Source organism: Cryptotermes secundus, unplaced genomic scaffold (genome assembly GCF_002891405.2).
Source record: "Cryptotermes secundus unplaced genomic scaffold, Csec_1.0 scaffold57, whole genome shotgun sequence".
Taxonomy (NCBI): Eukaryota; Metazoa; Arthropoda; class Insecta; order Blattodea; family Kalotermitidae; genus Cryptotermes; species Cryptotermes secundus.
The window spans coordinates 955,008-980,273 of NW_019725840.1; the positions used below are offsets into that span (position 1 = coordinate 955,008).

The 25,266-nt window shown below is 41.4% G+C and overlaps 1 protein-coding gene across 7 annotated transcripts in view; it reads left to right on the plus strand.

Annotated features, from left to right (window-relative positions):
* Nucleotides 1–25,266, plus strand: part of LOC111863589 (protein MTSS 2) — an 87,645-nt gene that overhangs the window by 58,916 nt on the left and 3,463 nt on the right. For 3 of the 7 annotated variants that reach the window (XM_033751118.1, XM_033751119.1, XM_033751120.1), the window contains exons 6-15: nucleotides 381–616; nucleotides 1,512–1,619; nucleotides 2,813–2,998; nucleotides 4,336–4,446; nucleotides 6,484–6,715; nucleotides 8,507–8,926; nucleotides 9,768–9,895; nucleotides 12,668–12,818; nucleotides 15,913–16,026; nucleotides 17,684–19,406. In XM_033751118.1, coding sequence (XP_033607009.1) covers nucleotides 381–616; nucleotides 1,512–1,619; nucleotides 2,813–2,998; nucleotides 4,336–4,446; nucleotides 6,484–6,715; nucleotides 8,507–8,926; nucleotides 9,768–9,895; nucleotides 12,668–12,818; nucleotides 15,913–16,026; nucleotides 17,684–18,534 — 2,537 coding nt within the window. In that variant the 3' untranslated portion in view covers nucleotides 18,535–19,406. Of the gene's footprint in view, nucleotides 1–380; nucleotides 617–1,511; nucleotides 1,620–2,812; nucleotides 2,999–4,335; nucleotides 4,447–6,483; nucleotides 6,716–8,506; nucleotides 8,927–9,767; nucleotides 9,896–12,667; nucleotides 12,819–15,912; nucleotides 16,027–17,683; nucleotides 19,407–25,266 lie in introns of those variants that run through there. The other 4 variants (XM_023850046.2, XM_023850049.2, XM_023850047.2 and 1 more) reach the window with 4 other exon arrangements.

Genomic DNA, 25,266 nt, shown 5'->3' on the forward strand with positions numbered 1-25,266 from the left:
AACCTGGGCACAAGGACTTATTCATTTTAAGCAGACTTCTTTCATAGCATGCACAGTTGAATTATGTGGTATTGTCAAGCCTTAGGCCCTTGTGATCTGTGTGTGATGATGTATGGGACACATCTTTTGCAGCCCCTGCAAACACATGCACTTGTTGTTTGCAACATAGTTCAGAGCTTCATTGTATCAGTTCATCGTCATCAGCATTGAGGTTTCGGCCTTTCCATTCCATTCTTCTAGAAATATATCAGTTATCATGGTCAAATATTTTGCATCGTGACAACAGTTTTGCAGCACTTTCAGTCCTTGGAAGAGGAAGTATGTATTTATCTTGGTTGAAAGTTAAGAATTTACTGTTATGAACTGGTGTGTTGTTGCAGAATACAAAAGGGCAAGGGCAGAGCTGAAGAAACGATCGACAGACACGCTACGGTTACAGAAGAAGGTACGGAAGGGAAAGAGTGCGGAATTACAGCGACGTATGGAAACCTCGCTGCAGGATGTAACTGAGCGTCGTCACTTACTGGAGGAGACTGAGAAAAAGGCTGTGAGGGCAGCACTGGTAGAGGAGCGTAGTCGCTTCTGCCTGTTTGTTGCGTTCCTTAAACCTGTCGTGGTGAGTTTGTCTCTCATAAATATATATATATTTTTGGTAGCTTCTAACTTCTTACCTCACTGAATTGAAACTAACGTTTTGTTGTTGTTTTTTCTTTCCTCCCCCTGTGGGTGAGTGAAGGTGTATTACTTACTGAGCGATTAAATTTGGTCTCAAGTGAACTTGGTAGTTGCCTGTTTTGTCAATGCCATACCTCAAGCAGATACATCTTCCCACTGCAGAGGCTCTAGTTCAGTCCCAGAGTAGTCCTTGTGGGATTTGTGATGGACAAAGTGGTTACATTTTTCTTCAGGCACCAGTTTTCCCCAGCCAATTCTCATTCCACTAATGCTCCATATTCATCCATCACATTGTGCCCATTTGAAGCTGCAGTAATGTGAGACTCAGTCTCACCTCCCCTCCCCCCACTCATACAACTTAAAAAATGCCTTTTTTTTTCTTCTAGTCTCATTTCCTTCTATATGGATTAATTGCCAAAAGTCTCCTACCTCTTCTTTGTTCCCTTCTTGCTGTCTTCCAGTAATCTGACTAAACCATCTTGTTCTGGGTCATCCCATAGGTCTTTTTCCTTTAAGTTTCAATCATAATGCTCAACTCAGTATTCTTATTCTGTCAATTTTTTTTTTTACATAGCAAAACCATTGTATTCATTTTTCTTCTAGTTCTGTTAACAAGTGTTTAATTCCAACTTTTTTGCTAAGAATTTAATTTCTGTGTCTGTGCCTTCTTGTTTTCCCATCATCAGTTCTCAAAAATTCCATATCCATTGCTCGAATATCCCTCTTGCCTCTGTTTGTAAGCATCCATCTTTTCAGCATGAGACAGATGCACAATGCAGATTTTCACTATGCTCCTGCAGAAGGGTTACTGTGCTTTGTCATGTCTGGTGTTGCAGGACGAAGAAGTAGCGATGTTGTCAGAGTTGTCACACCTGCAAGAAGTGGTGGACCAAGTGCAGAAACTAACCACTGACCCCTTCACCCTGCCCCCTGCCAGCGAACAGGTCAGCAGAGAGGGACAGTGATAATTATGTAATTCATTCTGTTTCTGATATTGAGTGTATTCTGTGTTTATTGCACCAGGTAGTCAGATATCACGACCTGAATTATGAAAATCCCTGAATATTATTATTTTATATTGATTCCTTCAGATGAAAGCCAGCGATACAAAAGCGAGTGACTGACACACAGAATAACCATTAGGTTGTCAGACAATTGAAGAGCCACACTTGTAGTCTCCTGGGTAATGTCATCATATAGCCTGGTAAGAGGATACCATTGTTTTGGAACAACCTGCTGCTCTCTACCCTGAAGATGGACGCAGTATGTTTCTCCGAAGCTTTTGTATCCATTTACCATATTCTGCAGTACATTACTGAAATTATGAAGGACAGACTTGTTGAGCCCCACTAAATTGTGGATTCACATTGCTCTTAGGCATTGAGGGGAAGTGGAGGTACAGCTCAACACATTCTTAACATTGGCATTTGATCTTGGAAAACCAAGAGAAATGTTGGTTAGGAGGCAGCTGATCCTTGGCCATGTTCAAACTCACTGTACCTTAAGGAAAGGCATTCTCTTTATATCAAGTGGACTGACATAGGTCACACTGGAAGCTGTGGAGTTAAGTGTTAGTGATTGCTGGCTTATGTAATGATGATTTTTCAACTGTAACTGGGTTGGTGCAATCAGTATAGTGACAGCTGCAGACTGGATGATGGAGGAAGTGGTTGGATGCTCAGTGGGAGCAGAGATTTTACTCTTCTCCACAGCATCCAGACTGGCTCTGGGACACAACCATCCTCCACACTGACTCTAAGACACATCCAGCTTCCAGACTGGCTCTGGGACATCCAGCATCCTTACTGGCTCTGAGACACACCCAGCCTCCACACTGGCTCAGAGAGGCACCCTGCCTCCCCTATCCAGTGGGTAGAAAGGGATCTGCCTGCCTGGGGGTAAAGTAGCCTTGGGCATGAAACTGACCACTAACTTCCGTCTAGCACAGAAGTTAAGAATGCATGGAGCTATATCCGCACTCTACCACTCATTTTGTGTTCATGGTGCCATGCCTAATCAGACACAGGGACTTCATGTCTTATCTCTTACAGATCATACAGTGTCGAATGATGGGATGATGTGGGTGTTGAACTGGAGAGGATGTGGTAGTGAGCCAGCTTACTGTGTTGCTTTGCAGGTGATAGCAGACTTGAAGGGCTCTGAGAGCAGCTGGTCATTCCAGACACCACCGAGCAGTCCTAGCTCACTGGGGTCCCGTAAGTCCAGCATGTGCAGTATCAGCTCACTGAACAGCTCTTCCAGTGGCAGCACCAAGTCACACCACTCTCCAAACCATCAGTACTGGCACCGCTCACTGTCACAGGTGCGTCTTGCAACTTGCGATAGAACCAATTGTAATCCTGTATGGGCTACATGATGTCACTACCCAGCAGACCGCAGTGTAAACCTGACATCTCTCTTTATGTTGTGTTTGGTGTGGCACTTTGCATTGCTCTATATACCGTGATCATCTGATCGTTGCCCTTCCTCATGGCAGTTAACCGATTTCTGGGGAAGTCCCAGAATTGCGCCATACAAGATTAAAATTTATTTTTGCTATTTTGAGCTTCAAAAACTGGTACTGCTGTGCAGTTTTCAGAAGGCTTTGAGATATGTGTCTGTGTTAATTGTGTCCCTTGTCATCATGGTATGACTTGACCTGAAGCTGCAGGTGGAGGAGACAGCCAAAAGGGAGTGGTCCTCCAAGTTGAGGGTGGATGATAGCTAACAACATCTTCCATTATAAAACCAGTGTTATAAATGTTACATAGGGCCTTCAGCTTGTACAAATTCTTTGTCTCTCAAGGAGTCTGCCTCATGAATTAATCTGTTATTTTTTGAAGTTTTATAGAACTTTTTAAAGGTTTGGAATTAATGACATCTTGTTGCTTAATTGCATCATACACCCTAACCAAAAATGTTTCTTTGGAAGGCTGTTGGTTTCATTTGACCTTTATGTAAAGTATAGGTTATGTGACTTATGGCCTATGCTACAGATTTCTTATACCAGATATCACAAAAAACTGATCTGTTGTGCTACAGTCAGACTGGCCAACACTGTAAACATTATCATCATTATTTTGGACTGTGCACATCGTCTGAAGTTTCTTCAAACACACCATTTCAGAAAGTTGATCTTGTTGCGTCCTTGAATGTAAGGAAGGAGATGTTGCTATCAGTTGGGCTTGATTACTGGACCAGTGATCAGAACATGAACATTGTTGGTATTTTGACTGAGACTGGCTCTTTAAAATGGGCCCAGCTGAGTGGAAACCTTTCCTCCCTTACACCTGATGGCAGGAACAGATCAAGTTTTGAACATATTCTGTTCGATAAAGCTTATGGAAAATGGATAATTATCAAATTTATTGTAACGTGCCATCTTCAGAAACATTTGGATGTAGGAAAACACTAACTTCCTATTGTTTATTTACAAATACATAAAACGGAATGTACTATATTATTATAATTTATGTAGTATTGGGGTAAAGATGTTTTCAGTCCAGTGTGCAATGGGAAGTGCTGCATATGTTTAGCATGAATCTATATTTTGTTTTACTTTCATTGCATCTTCTTAATTTGTACTGTGAATTTATTTCTGATTTACTATTGGTGTGCATTATTGTTTCTTTTTTCTTTTGTTTTGTCGTGTTGGTATAGCATCCCTTGCCTGCGGGCATTCTCCGCCTCTCCAGTCTCTCCTCACAGGACTCTGGCTTCACATCACAGGACATGCTGTTTCCACGTCCTGCCTCCGTGCATGGGGTACAGGTATTGCACCCTCTTACATTTGTTTCCTGCAACAACAGTACATCCGCCCTTATTGTGTGGCTAGGGGACACATTCGAGTTTTGTTATACCCCAAGTTAACCCCACAAGTACCAAGTGCCCAAGGTTACCTTAACAAAATTTGCTGTAGCAGACAGATTTTGATAGCTGTTGGAATTCTGTCTGAATTACATTGTCAAGAAACATTTGGAGGAAACTTTCCCTATATTTGAAGCACTTAGGAAGTTGGTATATGTATTATAATTTACCTGTGAGAAAATAACAGGCCTGGCAACCTAAAGCAGCAGCTTGACCATGTAGGGTAGAAGAGAAACGTGTGTCTGTGGCTTGTGCCTGTAAGGATGGCCACTGACCATCCAGCCTGTACCCAGTGAGACAGTGGTGAAGTTCTGAATCCACATTTCAGGTGGATGCATGCACTGGAAGGAGTAAATGCTGATAAATACCAGTAGAGGGTACCTATGTTCTAACCCTCTCATTCCTCTGTCTCTGGTTGCTTTGTTCAAGTACTTTATTGAGGCTGGATGTCAGCACTTTGTGACAGTAAATTATTTCTCTCTGAAAATGCACTAGGAGCACACAGTTTTCTCCTCTGTTATGAGCAGCTGCATGTGATTCCTTGGAAGTAAGTTGATTTGACCGCTACCTTTATAAGTACAAAGCCATGAAATACTGGAAGTCTGAAGTGTGCAGTGAAAAATGGCAGCAGGGTTGTCAGTCGCAGGGAGTGAGAGTATTTGCATGGGCTCTGAACCACATTCATGAATTTGTATCCTTACATTTTCACAGCCCTTTCATAATAGTCTCAGCATTCAGAGTTCAGCCATGTCATGTTGAATAGTTACAGTCATCAGGGTGTGAATGATATGATGAAGTGGAATTGCCCTTAGTCCCAGTGTAGGGCCTACTCTGAAAGTGGCAGCTACAGTGTATGCCAAAATATTGGAACAGCTTTAACACATGTGGCTGCAACAGCCCTGAAATTGAGGTTATGCACATTCATGAAGTTTAGACCTTATATGTAAGAATGAGAGTGACAGACTGCTGAAATAATGATAGTGAGAGTGGTAATGTGTGATGATGATGATGATGATGATGATGATGATGACCCAATAATCAAAATTATGGTGTTATGGTACTAAAATTAAGGGTCTTAAGGTGTCCTGGCCATGAAGATTGGATGGTGGCTACAAATACTGGTGTAGTGTTAATACGTTAGGCTTGTATATTGGATGTGGGGGGGGAAGGTAAAGGCCAACTGAGAAACCCAGCGGCTATCGGGAATCGAACCCATGACCTTCTGTGTTGTAGCATAACGCCTCAACCAACTGCACTACCGCATGCTCCTTGGATATACTCATTTTAAGTCTCTGCTGTGCCACAGGTTCTGACTGAAAATGCTACGGAGTGGGCCCAAATCTCTGATTCCTCCCGCCATGGCCCCCAGATTTTACTTCGTTGGTAATCAACTTTATGCTTTAAAAAATATGATATTAGGCAGTTGGACCTGTGCACACATCGCCATAGTAGTGTGACAGGGGGGACTTAACGGTTAATATCGCTTGAGAGAGACACGAGAAATGTGTACATACTGTTGCTATAAACTGGAATTGACAAAATTCGACTCACGCCCTCGCATTAGAGCTCTGAAGGTATTGTCTCTGTAGCTGAAATAAAGTAAAGACAACTATACATATTGCCGCCTGATTATCGCAATATTTTAGCTTAACTTTTTGGCCCAAAATGAAATAATGAAATAGTCTAATTCTCTGTATTGTTTTGCTCCATTTCCACATACTACCTTATGTTTAATGTACTTACAAGTTTGAGATTTTAGAATGTGCTTTCCTCCAAGTCATGTTTAAACTACAATTGAAACTAACTTCAAACCCAGTTTCCTGAAAACTGGTGTTAACATAATACACTCCAGTATTATAGTGACAATATGACAGCATTGTTGTGTGCTTTCTGTAATCGACATAACTTGCTTTATCAACACTGCGTCTCCTCTTCTTGCAGTCCGTGACATGCACTGACAGTGTTGCCATGTGTCAGCAGGTGTCCAACATGTCAGAGCACAGTAGCAGTAATTCAAGTACACCGTCGACACCGTACCCTGCGGGAGGAAGTGGCAACACCACAGGGACCTTGCCTAACACTACTGCCACCTGGCCAAACCTCCAGGAGACGCTCCAATTTGAACGTGCAGCCACTGCCATAATGAGTGATCGCCCGCACACCATATCATCAGGTGAATGATAAAGCATGTGCCGCTAAACACTGTTTCCTAAGATGGTGATGCATTCGGTGTCAAGTAGGCCACATGGGGGTTATTTTCAAGTGACTGCAGGCCAAAGAGAAAAAATCTCTAAATAAAATTCCATTAAATAGCTATCACTTATCATACTTCATTGTTATGTCAGAACAGCTGAAAGTAATAGGGAGATCTCAAGTTGTCATAGCCATGTAACCAGTTTCGATTGGTTCATTTAGAGGCCTGGCCACGATGCTACCATCCCCATGTCACAACTTTCTTCCTGCTCAAGAGGCTCCTATATCCGGAATATGGAGGTAATGAGTTTCTCCGAACTGCTGTTACCTCTCCACCAAATTACACCGTGTTACATCCCAGAAGACTGTACGAGTAATCATAAAAGTAACATTTTTATTGAAGATTGTAGTTTTCTAGGAAATGACACAGTGCAGTTTGGTAGATGTTTACTCATGTTTTGGAGAAAACTGCCGCCTCCATCTTGAGACTAGCCAGAGCATATCAAGAGTCTGATCCAGCCTGCCCCTTCATACCTCACTCCTGTAGATACATCTCAGTATTATTCTACCAATGGTTATTCTTGTTTAAATTTTTTCATTTCCTCAGGTACAGCATGTCCTGCCCATTTCATCATCCTTGATTTTATAGATTCCCTACCAGGTAGTTAGGTTCAGTTCAGTCCCTTTCAGCCAGTCATTGTATTCAAAATGCATCAGATTCCAGAAAATAATGCAGCAGATTTTTAAGTCCAATATGCTGTCTACCACTTTAGCCCTGTGAGTCCCAGAAGACGACGAAAAGGGAACCCCATGCCTGGTGGCATAACTGGGCCACCCTGTCACTGGGAACATAAATACAGAGACCTGGTTCTCCAGGTTTGGGGTTGGACAGTAAAAAAATTGTTGTTGCAAAATGCAAAGAAGTGCAGACTAGATGAACTAATTCAAGACAAATATGGGAGCATCTTCTGAAGAAGGTTATGGCTCAAAAATGGCTGTTTTGTCAATGATGATGATGCTATCTACCATCAAAGCAGTACAACCATATTCTCTTAAAATGTGGAAGAAAGAGACATGACCGGCAACAGCACACAGTTTGTTCAGAAATGTTGTGGAAAATAACTGAAGGTTGGAGCACATTAATGAGAGAAGTTTTGGGGCGCGGCTTAAAGAGTGTGGAACAGCCATCCTGGACATAGCGAGGACTGATAGAACATCTGTTAGTCATCCTGATAACAAATTAAGTTTACAAGAGGTGCATATACAGTGGAACCCCCATTTACTTTTCCTGAATTTGAGATCTTCCATAATTTAAATTTGAATTTCAGCAATCGTGAGTTAGTAATCTATGTGTTAAATTCCCTCAGTTTCAGATTTTGCTCATTTACTCTTCAAATTCAGTCCTCTGCACAGAAACGTTAAACAGGGGTTTCACTATCATTTTTTTATTGCTAGTGGGGTGGGACTAAGTCCCTTGCACTGCAGCCACTTCTGGCCTATTGTACCAGCCCCAGATGATAGGTGAGGCTGATTGTGGAGTAATTGGTGGAATGAAGATTGGCAGTGGAAACCGAGTACTCGGAGAAAACCTGCCCCAGCGCCACTTTGTCCACCACAAATCCCGCTTGACCAGACCCGGGATCGAAGCCAGCAACTAACCACTTGAGCTATGGCGCAGCCTAGGGGTTTCACTAAGTACATTTTCTCTAACTTCATGTTGAAATTTCATTAGACATTCTGCTGAAAGTAATGAAACATTTTGTGCCGCCAGCTTACGAGCGAGGACACCAGCGTCCACCCCTGACTGTGTACACATTCCAAGCACCAGGAGCTTCCCACTCACAGCCTGCCAGTCCTGTGTCTGTTTCCGACACCACAGGAACAGTGACCACCATCACGACATCTGATACCAACAAGAGTGCCACGGTGCAGCAACCTGCTGCAGTGGCAAGCCCGCAGAGGTCCCCGCACAAACCTCATCAGAACCCGATCTACGCCCGCCCGCCCATCCCACAGCGTTGCTCCTCCCTGGAGCGACCCTCAGTGCCTGCTAAGACTGTGGCCACGACCCAGCACAGGCCTGCCACTGTGGCCACCACCATGGCCAAACAACCCCACACAACACAGGTCACAAAAGCTGAGGTGCCCAAGATACCAAAGGGTGTCATACAGCATGTCCATCTGGGCAAAGGTACAGTCATCTGCACATCTGAGTTTCACTGGTTTGACAGGGTCATTTGTTTCATCCCCTCTTCTCTTATTGTTATTTATTTGTTATATAATGTTGAGGTGTGTGTTTATGTATCCATTCGTCTGGAGTTTTCATCTCTGGAAGTAGTTGTTACATTTCGATAAATTTAATATTGGTTTATGCTAAACACTGAGGATGTGGGATAGCACAGTCAGTCAGCTACTGGCTACAGGCTGGACAGCTGAGGTGTCAGAGTTTGAATCCTGGTAAAGGCAAAATTTTTCTCCTCACCATGTTGTTCCAACAAGTTCCATGGCCTATCCAGCACTCAGGACTCTTTCAGAAGGGGTAAAGTGGCTGGGACATAAAGCTGACCGCTCACTTCCAGCTAGTGCCAAGGTCAAGCATTCGTAGATCCATACATCTACTCCACCATATGTCTTCACGGTGTAGCGCTTAATTAGCTAAGCACAAGGACAACTTTACCTTTTATACTAAATATTGACTGATTGGTTACTGTAATCAAATTTTATTGATTTTCTGAAAATTGTCACTGAGAAATTTGGCTCATGTGGTAACAATTCTGACTTGTATCCGGGAAATGACCAGTTCTAATATCAGCCGGGTCACAGACTACCCTGACTGTGGGGTTTCAAGGAATTTCTAATACAAGGAAAAATAATTTCCAGCAGTACAGCATCAGTAGCATGATGAGCTTTATAACTTGATATTAAGGCCAATGACATAATGCAGAGTCCAAAAGAATGTGTTTGTGAACTGGTGTACAGCATTAGAGTATGTTTCCGCGTAAGTCACCCCGAGTGTTGCCAATTTCCTGCAGATCCACCACAGCCGATGTACGTGAACATGCATGAGCTTGCTACGATGGCCGCTACCAAGGCTCAGGAAATGAACTTCCCTCCTCCCCCTCCAGAACTCATCAGCATTCCACCAGAGAACCAGGAGAAGGTGAGTGACCTGCGACCAGATAACAGATTGAGCTCAGTTTAGCCATTTGTTTCAAGAGAAATGTTTGTCTCTCTTTTAATCCTATAATTCATAGGTGGACTGCAAAGTCTCTCCAAAGAATCGCCATCGAACTCTATTCTGTGGTAGAGCTCCAACTTGTTTCCACGATATTCCTGCGGTGTTGATTTCTGTCTCTAACGTCCTTTTCAAGGTAATGTTAGGTCTCCCAACTTTAAACATCTCTGTGACCACTGAAGCTTTCATTGCTGTAGTTCAAGCAACTTGCCTGAAGAATGGCCACTGATCATATCTGATTTTTGTCTGCTTGAACTGTATCACACTGTTTCCTAGGAAGTTATAATTTCCCTCACAGTAACAGTCTTTCCCTACAACTTCACAGTTGTTGGTGTATCTGTAAATGAGATCTGACTTGCCTGTTTGCAACTTTTAAGCCATATCCATTGCATGTCCTTTCCAGGATAATCTGCTGGCTTACACTGAGGTGTGTTGCATTTTTCTTAAAAATTTGACAGGAGAGTACTGAATTTGATAGAAATGAAGTTTATTTGTATATGTTACTTACACTTCCAACGTTTATCTGCATCTTGTGTTGAAAGATGGTGTGGCTAGACCCTAAAAGCAAAGGTTACCCATTTGATGTCGTGTAAACCTAAGGATAAGAATTTGTTTATATTACTATAAAAAAAGATAGTGATTATGAAAATTTTGGGGTTATGTCTGGCAGTTGTAACATGTCAACATTGTGTACTAGTGGAAATTATGCATTGAAATGGGTCACTAAATTGTGTAATATTCAATTTATAGTTGATAATAACCTTGCATCACCACCCTTTCTCACTTACACAGCATGAGTATATATATTTATTTATTTATTTACCAATAATTCACCTGGAAATGAATGAAACATGAAGAGGGGGCTCACTAAAATGTCACAGCCCCAAAACCAGAAGTGAAAGATTGCTTCTATAGTAATTTAAAGATCTATTTAAGCAACCAAAAGCTACAGACAGTTCTGTCTTCCATTGAAAGTCAACCACTGTGTCACAGGAGGGGCAGAGAGTAAGTCACGCAATAAAGGGCTCTGCTTGCCACCTGCTTTCACAGTGGTTTCTTGCTTGGCTTATTCTGTGGCTTAAGATGGAGGTGGCACGTTCCTCCAAAATGTCAGTTGTCTTTCAGTGAACTAAATGGCATTATACCCCAGAAGATATAACTCTCCATAAGTACCACTGTGAGAACCCCAAATCCTGCAAAAGGTACAAATATTAGCCATGTAATAAGTGGGTGAAACTAAAAGATCAATAATAAATTCGGTCAAAATGAGTCAACAACATGAACAAGAAATAAACAGAATCACAGAGCCCAAAGGAGCTCACATGTCACCTGCATCCACAAACCGAAAGCATCCCAAACCGTGGGAAGGAAAATGCACTTACCGTGGCAGGCAGTGAGTGAACCGGACTGCTGATGGAGAGTCGGAAGCAAACCGAAATGTTTTTCAAATCCGCAGAGCCAATAAAAAATTTTGGGTTAACCTCCAGGTATTAAGCCTCAACAAGTAGTACCTTGAGGTTCATACATATCCGTGGCACAACCTCACAGTATGTACTGAGGCCATTGCAAGTCCAGAACTACTTGTTTAAATAAAAGTACTGTTATGTTTCTCATTCATCAGTTGGATTAAAGTGAAAGTTCCAATTCCACATTTGTAGATATTGGCATGTTAATATTTTAATAATTTTAAGTTTGATCGGATGTTTATAGCCACATTGTTACTTGTAAATTTGAGATCTCACTTGTCGGTAACAAACACGTGTGATTTCTGTTTAGTTCCCAAAGTCACTTTCCTTGCTTCACAGCCATGTTGTGTCACTGGTGTTGCGTTGCTTGAGGATATCCTCACAGTAGCTTTTTGTGTCAAGTAAGAATGGTGGCATTCAACTGACAGGTTCTGTTCTCATTAGATAACTCTCTCTTCTTTTCTTCCAGAAAATTTCTTCTACTCCAGCTCTTATACAAATCCAGAACTATGGTGAAGTAAAACAGAAAGCTGGATAGCTGGGTTAGCTCAGTTTGTACAGTAACTAGGCAGCAGCAGGAAATGTGGTTTGATTTGTTGTAGGGACAAGATATTGTTTTTTTCTCCACTGTTCAGATTGGCTCTGAGGTCCACCTGCCCTCCTGTCCAGCAGATACTGAGGTTTCTTTCCCCAGGGATAATACGGCATTGGTATTGTGCCAATCACTCTGATGCCAAGATTAAGAATACATGGAGCAATGCTTCCATTCCCCACACATCTTCGTGACGTGCTTAATTACACGCGGGGAGCATTGTCTTTACCTATGAAGCTGATATTTCTGCAGTGACTCTTGAACAGTAGACGTTGAGATACTGAGAATTGCTCACCAGCTGATCACTGAACTGTGAGTGGAGGCAGTGCCCCCCTCCCAACCTGGAAGTCATGCTGTCACCAGTGCATACAGTGAAACCCCCCCCCATTCGAAGTTAACCTGGGAGGAAGTTTGTTTTCAACACTAATATGAAGATAGTCTTGAATGGAGGTAATTCTGTTCTAACTTTATTTACTTGGGATCATTTAAATTGAATGTTAAATAGGGGGAACCCTTGAAGTGGAGGTTCCACTGTGAAATTATTACAGAAGTTATATATTCTGAATGTCTGTACTTGTGTGGAATTAATTTCTGATGTTTAATGAGCGGTATAAAGTGTTGCATATTTGCTCTGTACAGTCTGAACCAGGAGAGAAGGACGGAAGTACAAGTGAAAGTTCGCTAGAGTCATCCAGCGGATATGGCAGCCAGACAATCATCCCCGTGGATGACGCGGCTGCTGTGGCAGCAACTGCGGCAGCAGTGGCCGCTGCGGCAGCTCACAATGAAGGTATGATCACGTTTGTGTGGCAGTCAGTTGTAGTGTCATGGCATGGAACTGAGTTCTGCCTGCTGTGTGCCACTAACAGGAGTTCAGACATCATACAGAGTTTTACGTTTTGGTGTTCGTTACATAATGAATCGAACCCGAGAGCAGTACAATTGCTGTTAGAAGGGACACGACGTGATGTGCAGATGTTGTGGCTGATATTCCCAATGCTGCCACTTCATGTCTTCAGAGCGTTAAATGATACGATGTGAACAGCACAATATCTGACATGTTCATACTGTAAACTTTAAAAATTAAAAGTACACTTGAGGATTACCGTCTTCTGGGATGTGACACTGTTTAGTCTGGTAGAAGAGGAACCCTCTACCTTGACGGTGGAGGCAGCAGGTTGTCTACCAGACTAAACAATGTCACATCCCAGAAGATACTGATCCTTCACAGTCTCTGATGCAGGAACCTAGAATCTCACATGAAAATACTCGTACATGCATTGAACGTCAGTGGTTGGAAATTTCTGATGTGACTTAGCATTTACTTTGCAACTGCAGGACTGACCTGAAACCTTTGAATTCTCACAACCACAGACTGACTAACTTACTTCATGAGTCAAACAGTGACTCATTTCTTTCAAGAACTCACCACTTTGTCCGGCCATGAGCCAAATTGGTTCACTTCATGCCATAACATCCTAGTTCTTTAAGATCAATTTTGTTGTTGTCTTCTGATCCATGCATATGTCTTATAAATGGGCTCAGCCCCTCGGGTTGTCTGCTGTCAGTAATATAAAAAATAACGTGTATAAACACATATCTGTTTATGTATTGATATCCAGTTGGGATTGTATACTGTCAGTCTCTGAAATGCCAGATATTTTTAACAGGTGTCAACAGATGTTGACTTATTTCCGCAGCCAGACAGAAATTTTACTCGGAAATCAGTTGTGGATGAGAGAACTGTATATGCCCACACCATTGCAGTCTCTCCACACATAACTATTACATAACATACAAGGCATGAAGCGGCCTCCGTAGTCTAGGGGTAACGTTCCCACCTCATGAATCAAGGCACGCGGGTTCAAACCCGGCGGAGGTCGTGGAATTTTTAAGGGCGGAAAAATTCAGGGAACAAGTCCTCCAGGAAGGACTTTAAGCCGTGGGTCCCGTGTCGTAGCTTTACCACACGTAAAAGAACCTCATGTCTCAAGGAGGCCTCTGAGCTAAATTATCAGACATTACCGCCCAAAAAAAGTCTCCAACACCTCTGGTGAGGTGAGGCATCAGGTACCGCTGAGCCAGTAGAGGCCGAACTCGCTGGCTGAGTCGGGACTGATGGCACTCACCAGTACCGGTAGGGTATAGAGACTGGTAGACTATCAAAGGGGGACGTACAATAGACTACTAGTCGCGGTGCATGGGGAAACCCACCCCTCGAACAATAACAATAATAAATACAAGGCATGAGATACTGTCCCTTATAATATGTTCACATACAGGATAACATTTACTCCTTGATGTCTGTCAGCCTTGATTTTTCACTCATCACAGATGAACACAGACAAGCAAATTTGTTGAGTCCTGCATATTGATGGACAGCATCTGTGATAATTACATTTCAAGCAATATAGTATTGCATGTAACTGATATTAGGCAGACTAGTTATACTACACACTGTGAGATCTGTACCTTCTTAGAAGAAAAGTGCCTTCTAGAGCTGTTGTGAATTTTGCTTTTAGAGAGAGATTCAGAGTGCTGAATCGTAGTGCCGACCAATCTCTTATTTGCCTGTCTCAACCTTTTTATTTGTCATGTCTTTGCCAGACACTCAGGAATGGTCTTTTTCAAATTGTAGATTATTTAATAATATTATGAGACTTTGTAAGATTTGAGGCTTTCACGGCAGTGACTATGAAGAAGCAGTCTTCTGGGATTTGTCACCGTGTATATGTGGTATTAACCTACGTTTCGGAGGAACGTATCGTCTCCATCTTCAGGGTAGAAGGAAAAATATAAGAAATCCGCAAGCGAAGAGACCGTGAGAACCGATAAAAGCAGTCTGCTTTTCTTATATTCTTATATTTTATTTATTTATATATTTATATTTTATATTTTCTTATATTTTTCCTTCTACCCTGAAGATGGAGGCGATACGTTCCTCCGAAACGTCGGTTAACACCACATATACACGGTGCCAAATCCCAGAAGACTGCTTTCTTAATTATGAGGCATGTTCAAATAAAACACATTTGGGTATTGTCCCAAATAAAGGAATAGAGGCCATGAAGGATAATCCACAAGGGCATTGAATGACATGTCAACCATGGATTCAATCCATAAAGAACTCACTAGACTGCTGGTGGAACCAATGCACTCTCATGGGCTTGCAGTCTTTGTGTGACCCAAATGTATGGCCTGTAGCACCTCTGTGAGGTCGTGAGGTGGGCGGACACATGGAAATCACTTAATGGCATGTCCGGCTCTATGGGGGAATTCCCAGAATGCTCGGGCGCATGGAGCACAGCATGTCCTGGAAGTGAGGCCCCCTTGGTGGTGGTGCTATGCAACACTGTGACAACTGCCATGAGCACCAGGAATGTTTTTCTTTTGGCAGAACAAATTTCTCAGGGTGTTCCATAATAGTGTTATTGCAATAACAATTTTTGTTGAATACTGCGAACAGTGATGCATTAGACAGATTCTGCACCTGGAATGCTGGCATTTAACCATGTCACATTGTTCCCATTTTCTCTAATGCACCTGTTGCGCACGTCATGGTCAAATGCTGGCGCATCATGCACGCAGCCACACGATCATCTGCAACTGACTATATTTACTAACAGTGGTGAAAATGGGTTTTGTTCGAATAGCGCTCATGCATTTCACTTCCTTACCGTTTCAATGAGTACGGTAACAAAACTGAGTTGGTTTGTCAGACATAATATCGATTAATCATGGACCCTTTCCTTTGTAACTGACATTTGCTGGTTTCTGAGCACAGATATGTGGCTGTTATATTGGACAGCCTCCACCCTCTCTTTTCTCTTGTGTGATGTATATGTGGTTTTAGCTAGTTTGTTTCGTCCCCTCTTCTTGTCTAGACATGTCGTTGAGTGTGTCTAGTTTGGAGGCTGCTAGCAAGTATTGCACACTCCCCCGCTCTGGGGACTTTGCCCTGACCAGTGGCTCACGCAGGCGACCTGTCTCCACCGCAGGTAGGTTGCCTTTGCTTTCCAAAATCTCTCCTAGCATAACTGAAGTGTATACCATATTTCTTATGTTTGTTTGCATTGTTGATGCTTTCACTGCCAGTGCTCTGCTGCTGGCTGGCAAGCCCAACCACTTTTAGCAGTACACTAGCAGTTTGGTGTTTCATCGTAAAGAGAAGAGTGGCAAGGATTGACAAGTTAGATGCATGCATCATGTAGTAACAGAAGAGAAATATTTTGCTTTCTTGTGTTCCTGTTGTTGTCCCCCCCCCCAAGAGAAATGTGGTATGTGCTCAGTAACATTTCAGTATGTTGGCTTCGTGTAGCATATTATGTACCATATGCATAGTTTCAGTGGAGTACTCTCCAAAATATGTCATAAATGTGGTTTGAAACACATTTTACTGTAGAGATGCACGTCGTTTTTAATGCAGTTATCATTTTGCTGAAGATGGTAATATTCTAGGGTGTGAAGCCATGTAGTCAAGGTACCATGAAGATGGAGGCAACAGGTTCCTCTGAAATGGTGTTATCATCTTGTAGACTGTACGTCACATCCCAGAATACTGGAATCTTAATGTTTAATCCTGTGAGAATTATAATTTTTAAGCGTTTTAGTTGCTTTCTTCATCCATCTGCAACAGAAAATGTAAAAATCATGATTGTTACTGATTGTGGTTTTCTGGGTAGTGACATCATGTAACCTTGTAGGTGTGTGCCAGTGTTTTGGAGGAACTTGCTGAGTCCCTCTTGAGAGCTGAAGGGTGTAGGTGGGGAAATGGCCAGTTTAAGGAGCATAGTCAATAGTCAGCCCCCCCCCAAGTATAATGAAAACTTAATGTGTCCCTTAAAAGATGTGTTTCCCTACCCACATATTTCATTGCCCCAGGCTGGGTTCCATTTCCTTATTCCCTCCCTATCAGTGATGACTTTCCTTTCTCCCAGCCTATATGACTGAGCCAGTTCTTCAACCTACACATTTCTTCCCTGAAGATGGGGGCAGAATGTCAGTATGTGCCTAGAAATTGCTTGGAACCTCCTTATGTGGCAGCCCGTTCCTCAACCTACACACATGCTGGAGACAACATGAGGCAAATGTCATGTAATGCCTTGACACAATCATCTCCTTTCAGATCCTTCCATACTCACTGTTCCTGATAGTGCTCCATTGTCATATGACAGTATATAACCCCTGCAGTTGAAACGTTGTCACTAAATAGCATAAAATTGAACACTGAAGATGGATTGCTGTGTCATGTGTATTGTTGATTTGACTGAATGTGTGAGGCAGATATGGCAATCCTGCAGGGAACCAAATTTCCTTCCCCCCCCCCCCCCGGCTGAGTAGGTTCTACCTGAGGATGGAGACAGAATCCAGTCTCCAAAACGTTGTATTTTGAAAAATGAACAGGATGGTTTTTTAGAAAATAGGCAGGACAATGGATAATGTCCAAAAACATAATACTTGTAGTATTTTGATATTGGTGCCTTAAGTAATGTGTGCCTCTGGTGTGAATGGCGGGTGTGTAAATAAAAGTGCTCTCATTTTGTAGTCTCTGTACACAAATGCATTACTGCTGCAGTTTTCTTACTACAGGAGCAGATGAACAAATCAACGGACAGTATTGTAGCATACATCAGTGCAGTAACTTGTTATTTGCAGGGTATCCTAGCAACACAATGAGGAACACACTTCTTCGTCGCTGTTCAGTTCAAGTACAAAAACCTCCTCCACCTATCCGTCGAACTTCATCGATCTCCAGCAGTTCTGTGGTCCGCCAGAATTCTGGTGGAGGTACCTCTGGAATGGGGAGCATAGCCAATGGAAGCCTTGAGAATCTGCCCCCTCCACCAGCATTCCTGCTTGATAGCACCAGCAGCAGTAGCAGCAGTAGCCTCAATAGCAGTGGTGGTGGGTCTTCAGTGGCGGCAGGGTCAGGTGTCAGTGTCGCAGAGACTGTTCGTACGCTCACAGAGCTAAAACACACGCCAGCAAGTCCCAGTGCTTTACGTCGCAACACAGGAAGCATCCGTTCACAGAGTGCAGATCGCAGGGGGCCAAGGTCTGCAAATGAATGTTCAGGATGTATCATCGCCGCTATTGGTGCCAAATTAGTCCCAACATTGAGCCCCAGAAACTCGCGACGTCACTCAGAAGATAATGGTGGAAGTCCAAGTGGCAGCAGTAGTAGATTGCTTCAGCGTGGAGTGGTCGGACCTGGGCAGGGCTTCTTGCAGGCCCTCAATTCTAAATTAGCATTGCAGCAACAACAACAACAACAACAACAGCAGCAGCAGCAGCAACACCAACACCAACAACAACAGCAACAACATAAGCAGCAACAGATGGCAGCACAGCAGCTCAAGGCAGCTAGGGTACGTCATTTCATCGCCAGCCGTACTGTACCTGATCCCACCATCTGTCACGAATCTCTCATGGATCAGATCAAGAGGGGTACCACACTAAGGAGGACTGGTTCTGTCAATGACAGGTCTGCCCCCTACATCCGTTAATAAGGCATGCTAAGTTTTGTCACCTGTCATCCCTAATTCTTACGTTTTACTGGCAAGGATATTTACACACTTAGCTGAGACTTTATTTTCGGTACAGATTCATCAGACTTGGAATTTTTTTTTGTTATTATTATTATTATTATTATTCATATAGGGTTATGGTAAATCATATTGTTTTATTAGCAGTGGTAGTCACTTAATTTGGTTTATGATCACATTTTTGGTTGTACACATTTCTATGTAAATGCTATAGAATGTAAGCAGTTAATTGAAGTAAGAAATATTCAGATCCCTGGATGTTGCTGCTTGGAATATATTTTATTTTGGCAGTTAAGAAGCTTGTGTATTCAGTGACAGTTCCTTATGTATACATAGCCCAGAATTGGTTGGAATGGCTGATTTCCAAGAGTATCCTTTTGTTAGTAAAAACAGAGTGTATTTGAGTAGAATTAGGGAGGTCATGAGATGCTTCTCTTTGTAGAGAAGGCCATGACAAAATGGAGTATTACAAGACAAAAGTAAGTTAGCTCAATATCCTGTCACACTTTCAGCTTTTAAATAGGAACTTGTTTTAACATATTAAGTTTTTCTTTTTATGCAAAGGGAGGGAAATACATGTAACTGGCATTCAAATTATAATGAATTGTTGTGTCCTTCACTGCCATTTGTACAGAAAGGAATAGAAAACTACTGTCAGTAGGATGATGAAAGTTATGGTGTTTTGAAGTTACAGGTTTCTTTTATAAGTGATCTTGAAGTCAAGCAAAAAGGACTTGTTTGCAATGTAAAGATTTGAACTTCTACAATAAGTTTCAATCCCGTATGCTCTGAAGGAAGGTTGGAACATTACGAATGCATTGAGAATTGCCAAGGTAGGTATTGTAAGAGTAATATTTATGTTAGAAATTGGATTCTCAAGTTCCATGTTATTTACTACAGGCAGCCAGTCACTCTTTGGGATTTGTGTTGTTTGAGGCCTTTTGTTGTGACGGCTTAAACAAATGAAATATATATATCAAATCCAACAACAGAAATATATATTAAAATATGGCTGTCTGTGCTTGACAGTTAAGGCACCCGTTATTCCAATGTATGCAGGAGATTTTTGGGGATATGAGAAGTTAACAGTATTTTTAACTTCCAATGTCTCAGAATGAAGCATAAATTTTTACTAATTAGTTTGAGGTGTCTGATGTCTTGTATATTACACTTTACATTTTGCGGTTATGTTAAAGCATAAATCTGAAAATTTCATATACATTATCATAATGTTCTGTGGTAACTTTGTCAGTATGTATACTAAGAACTTGGAGATTATGGAACACAGATTACATTCTTTATGTTTGAAAGGTGAACTATATATACATACCCTATTTAATTATTGTTCGCCATATGTACATGTGTTACGCGTATGTTTTCAGTCCAGATGAAGCGTTAGTTAATTTGATGTTTGTAGACATTGTATGGCTCTGCCAGTTTGAAAGGTAAGCTAAAGTTAGGGCATAATATTGTCAGTATTACTACCACCATCAAATTGCAGGACAGTATCTTTAGTTAGTACGCATGGGTAAATGATGTCTTGCCAGAGTGGAACAATGGGCTGACTGTGCTTCACTGTATCACAGTGGAAACTGTTAAAAGCAGTGCTTCAAGGAAGACTGAACCAAGTGATACTCATTCCAAAATCTGCTACAAACCCACATCTGTTTCCTGATGCATTAAAAAAATGTATAATAGTTTATTTTGGAATAATGTAGCATATGTTTAGAGTTCTCCAAATCATAAACCAATATATATATATGATGCCATACTGTTGTGTGAAAATTTTCCCCATACTACCATAAATTACTTCTTTTTTTTTTTACGTTTTCTGTCAAGTCCACATTTAAAGTTTGTTTTGGGAACAAAGGATTTCAACATTAAACTGAGAGAAATTTTGTCAGTTTTGTGCATTGCGATTCTGAACAATGTAAACACTGAAATTTTGACTTTATGAGGGTCGTACTGAAAGTCATGAGCAACAATTTTTTGTAAAGTAACATGCTTCATTATTGACAAACCAAATACACCACCTCAATCTACAGACTTTTCTTTATTTTTCCACATAATCGCCACTTCTTTGTACACATTACTCCCAGCATTCTGGGAGTTTGAAAATTCCCCTTCTGTAAAATTCCGTTCCAGCCATCCGAAGACACTGACGCACTGCTTTCTGAATTGCCTCCCTTGTCTCAAAACGTTGTCCACGCAGCTGATCCTTCACAAATCCGAAAAGATGGTAGTCGGAGGGTGCCAGATCAGGGCTATAGGAGGGGTGTGGAAGAACTTCCCACCCCATCTTTGCAATTGCTTCCAATGTGAGGCGAGCGGCGTGGAGGCGAGCGTTGTCATGCAGGATGATGATGTTTCGTCCCAGACGTTTATCGCGCAATGCACGACGGAGCTTGTGCAGCGTCTGGACATAACGAGCAGCATTGATGGTTTGCCCAGGTTCCAGGAATTCGGCCAGAATAAACCCCTCTGCATCCCAGAAGACTGTGCCCATCACCTTCGCAGCTGATGGCACTGTCTTTGCCTTCTTTTTTGATGGAGAATGCAAATGGTGCCATTCCATACTCTGCCGTTTCGTTTCAGGCTCGAAATGGTGAAACCAGCTTTCATCACCTGTCACAATACAGAGCAAAAAATCATTGCCTTCATGTCGATATCTCTGCAGCAGTTCTGAGGTGATGGCTTTTCACTGACCTTTGTGGTCTTCGGTCAATAACCGCGGGACCCAATGAGCACAAACTTTCCTATAGCCCAAGCTTTCAATCATCTCCTGTACTGCACTGTGCCCTATTCCAAGTTTTCGGGCTATTGTGTCCACAGTCACAAGCCTGTCATCTTGAATGATCTCATCCACTCTTTCCTTGTTCCGTTCAGTTGAGGCTGTTCGAGGACGACCACTCCGAGGCTCATTCTCGATGCTGGTGTTCCCATCTTTAAAATGTTTCACCCATCTTCAAACACTGCTCGCACCCATGCACACACTTCCATAAGCACGCTGAATTCAGAAAGCAGTGTGTCAGTGTCTTCAGATGGCTGGAACGGAATTTTACAGAAGGGGAATTTTCAAACTCCCAGAACGCTGGGAGAAGTGTGTACAAAGAAGTGGCAATTATGTGGAAAAATAAAGAAAGGTCTGTAGATTGAGGTGGTGTATTTGGTTTGTCAATAATAAAGCATATTACTTTACAAAATATTGTTGCTCATGACTTTCAGTATGACCTATGTATAAACAAAAATTGTCTTTCAACTTGTTTTGGCATGAATATTTTAGTTGTTCAGGCATATAAAGGATGTTTTTGGTAAATGTAAATTGTACTCCTCCACTGCAAACAGTTCTGTGAATTGTTGGATTGTATGTGGTTGAGATGTGGGCTCAAGATTCCCAGTTGTTGTGAATTATTATTATTTTACTGCAATTGGGGGTACACCCAGTGGCAGTAGAACATACACTGATACAGACAAGGAGAGTCTTCTTTTCAAGTTTACATTTGTTGGGATTTTTATTGTCATAGTACAAATAGTACATAGTTTTTGGTAACTACACTCATCATAATTTAAGCATAAGGAGTGAGGGTCCAGAGACTTCAGAGAAATTGCAAATTAATACTTTTATAATTATAAATAGAACACTGTGCTACAGAAGAATTTTATGCATTATGCAGAATTCTCCTATGTTTCATTTCTGAGTCAGTAACAACATCACAATTTTCAAATCACTTTTGATATTTCCCACGCATATTTGATTCGAAACATAGCTTTTCACCATTATAAGTTCCACATCCTGTTTGTTGTTGTTGTAGGACAAGTATTATTGTCTAATTACAAGAATATAGAAGCTGTTAATTTCATGTCCTTAGTTCATCATTAGCAGTAGTGTCTTATTAAAAAATGAACTTTCTTTCATCTGTTGGATTTGAGGTTCTCACACTGATGACTGAAGAATGTGGTTGTCTGGGTCCTACACCACGATGCAACCCTGACAAACATAGTCCTCTTTTCCTTTCTCTAATCTTATTCATTTGAATTGAGATCCAGTGCAAGGGGAATGGAAATTTCAGGAGAACAGGAGATGTTTGATCATTTGTAAGATTCTCCATTAGAAATATGGCATCAGAAAGAGGTTGTTGTTGTTGTACATCTTATGAATGAGTAAGTTCAGTTTGAAACTTTATGCAAGGAAAATTGGGTTATGTAGTTAAAAAAAAATTTTTTTTAAGATTAAAAATTATATTTATATTACATAAAAAGTATTTTAAATAATGTAAGTTACAGAATCATTCTTGCACTTAACTCATTATGAACATTACAAACGATAATTTATAACCTACTACCCAAAGCATATACAATTTGAGGCTATTCTATTTTATAAAGTCGTTGGATTTCCCACCACATGTGTGGTAACAGTCATGTAAGTATATATTGATGTTTACCCCTAAAAATATCCAGGAACAACTTCATGACCTTCGTAAGACATCAGTTAGCCATTGCTTCCAGTGAAAATATTAATTTGATTATAAGCCCATTGTGATTCTGTTAAAGTTTGTATATAAATTATGCTTCCATTTGTAAGATTTCAGGTTTTGACAGCGGTGACTATGAAGAAAGCAGTCTTCTGGGATGTGGCACCATGTAAATGTGTTAACCGGCTTTTCAGAGGAACGTATTGCCTCCATCTTCAGGGTAGAAGGAAAATAAGAAATCCGCGAGCAAAGAGACCGTGAGAACCGGTACAAGCAGACCCTGAAGGCTGCTTTCTTCATGCTTCCATTTGATTAAAAGGCACGCTGTAGTTATGCCTTAGGAAACCAGACAACTTGTCGACATAGAAAGAATATAATGCGTTGCATATGTTGCTACTAACCTTGTTTGAATGTTCGGCAACAGAATCAGAAGGTCTTGTTTGCTTCGGGAGGACTGAAACAGTTGTGTGGATATGGTGACTGAAGCAGGAATAAAATGCTACGCTGTGTGTACATAACTTTTTCATGTACATTTTTTCTCTCCCACCTAAACATAGTAAGCTCTCTTGGTTTTATTTATTTTTTTAATGTATCATCATAGATTTGTAGACATAAGCTGTGCAAAGAACTGTAAATCAGTTTTGTATATAATCGTTTTCTACACATATTTAAACACATGGATGGTGGTGTAATAATATACATTGCATATTCTGTGTTATATGTTTGACATCATGTGTGAGTAAGACGAGCCAGTCAGTGTAGCTGGTGGAATAGTTTTGTAATGGCAGAGACCACAGTGACTCCTAGCCTGAGTTACAGCATGGTCGTCATGTCAATCGCTCGAAATAGGTTTGTTGTTTAATCTCTTGCAGTGCATCTTACTTTGGGTGTCATATATGCAGACTGTGTAGGCATTAAATCTAATTACAGTATTTAAATAAGTATGATCAGATCAGTTGCCATTTTTGGATAAATCTGCTAATATGTTACTTGTTAAGAGGCAGTGGCCTTTCCCCCCCCCCTTCTATTTATGATGAAGGAAGTAATATGATGTACTTTGTCTCTGTATTTGACCATCATATGGGAATTCTTTAAGTATGTATCTGTCCTTGTTTTCTATATTTTTATTACGTATTGTGGTGTGATGTGTCTTGAGTAAAATTGTGTTTAAGGAGGCTTCTGCCTTTTATGGGTGAGAACCTTGGCTCCTATATTCAATTGTATTGTGACTTGTACAGAAGCTGGACATTGTGTTTGTGTTTCTTCCATACTGGAGCAATATAATACGTTGTAATATTGGTAATACTGTTCCTACTCTTTTACTGCCCTTCTGTTTGTGATGGTTGGAATCATAAAGACATGATTCTTGGAGGTGGAATCCGTATATTCTGTTGTGATGGTGTACCCGTTCCGCTCTGTTTCTCATCTTCCTTTTTTAGGAATTCCAAGATTTGGAAACAAACTGAAACAGTAGGTAAGATATGTAAGTTTTGAGGTTTTCACGGCGATGACTATGAAGAAAGTCGTCTTCTGGGTTTTGGCGCCGTGTATTCTTCGTTTTGGCCGACGTTTCGGAGGAACGTATCGCCTCCATCTTCAGAGCAGGTGAATGGCTTGTGAATGCAGAGAGCAGTAGCCGACATTCCTCAGAAACGTCAGCCAAAACGAAGAATACACGGCACCAAAACCCAGAAGACGACTTTCTTCAGTAGGTGAGATGTTTTTAACTATTTCTGTTCCTGTTCCTCACTTTCATCTGTCAGCCAATTATCTAGAAAATGTGGGAGTCTTACCATCTCACAACCCTAGGGGCTTCCATGGCCTGTTACAGGGATAGCTTTACCTTTTTACCTATTGCTGTTCCTCCCCATTCTTGTCATATGTGATGGTAAGTCAATAAGTAAGTTAGAAATGGATATAGAACTTAAACAAACAAGAGCACTAATTTGAAAAATGCTTTTATTTCTCAACCTAATCCCCCTGTACATTGAGGCACTTGTCCCATCATTTCACAAGCACCTGAAAACCAGCAACATAAAATTCTTTGGCCTGCTGTCAGAATCATGACTCCTCACCAAAGGCGAGTTGCTCTTGCATGACAACATGCATCCCCATACTGCCAACAAGACCAATGAGATGCTGTGAAATTTCAAGTGGGAAGTCCTCGAGCATCCTCCGTATAGCCCCAACCTTGCTCCAGGCGACTTCCACTTGTTTGGCC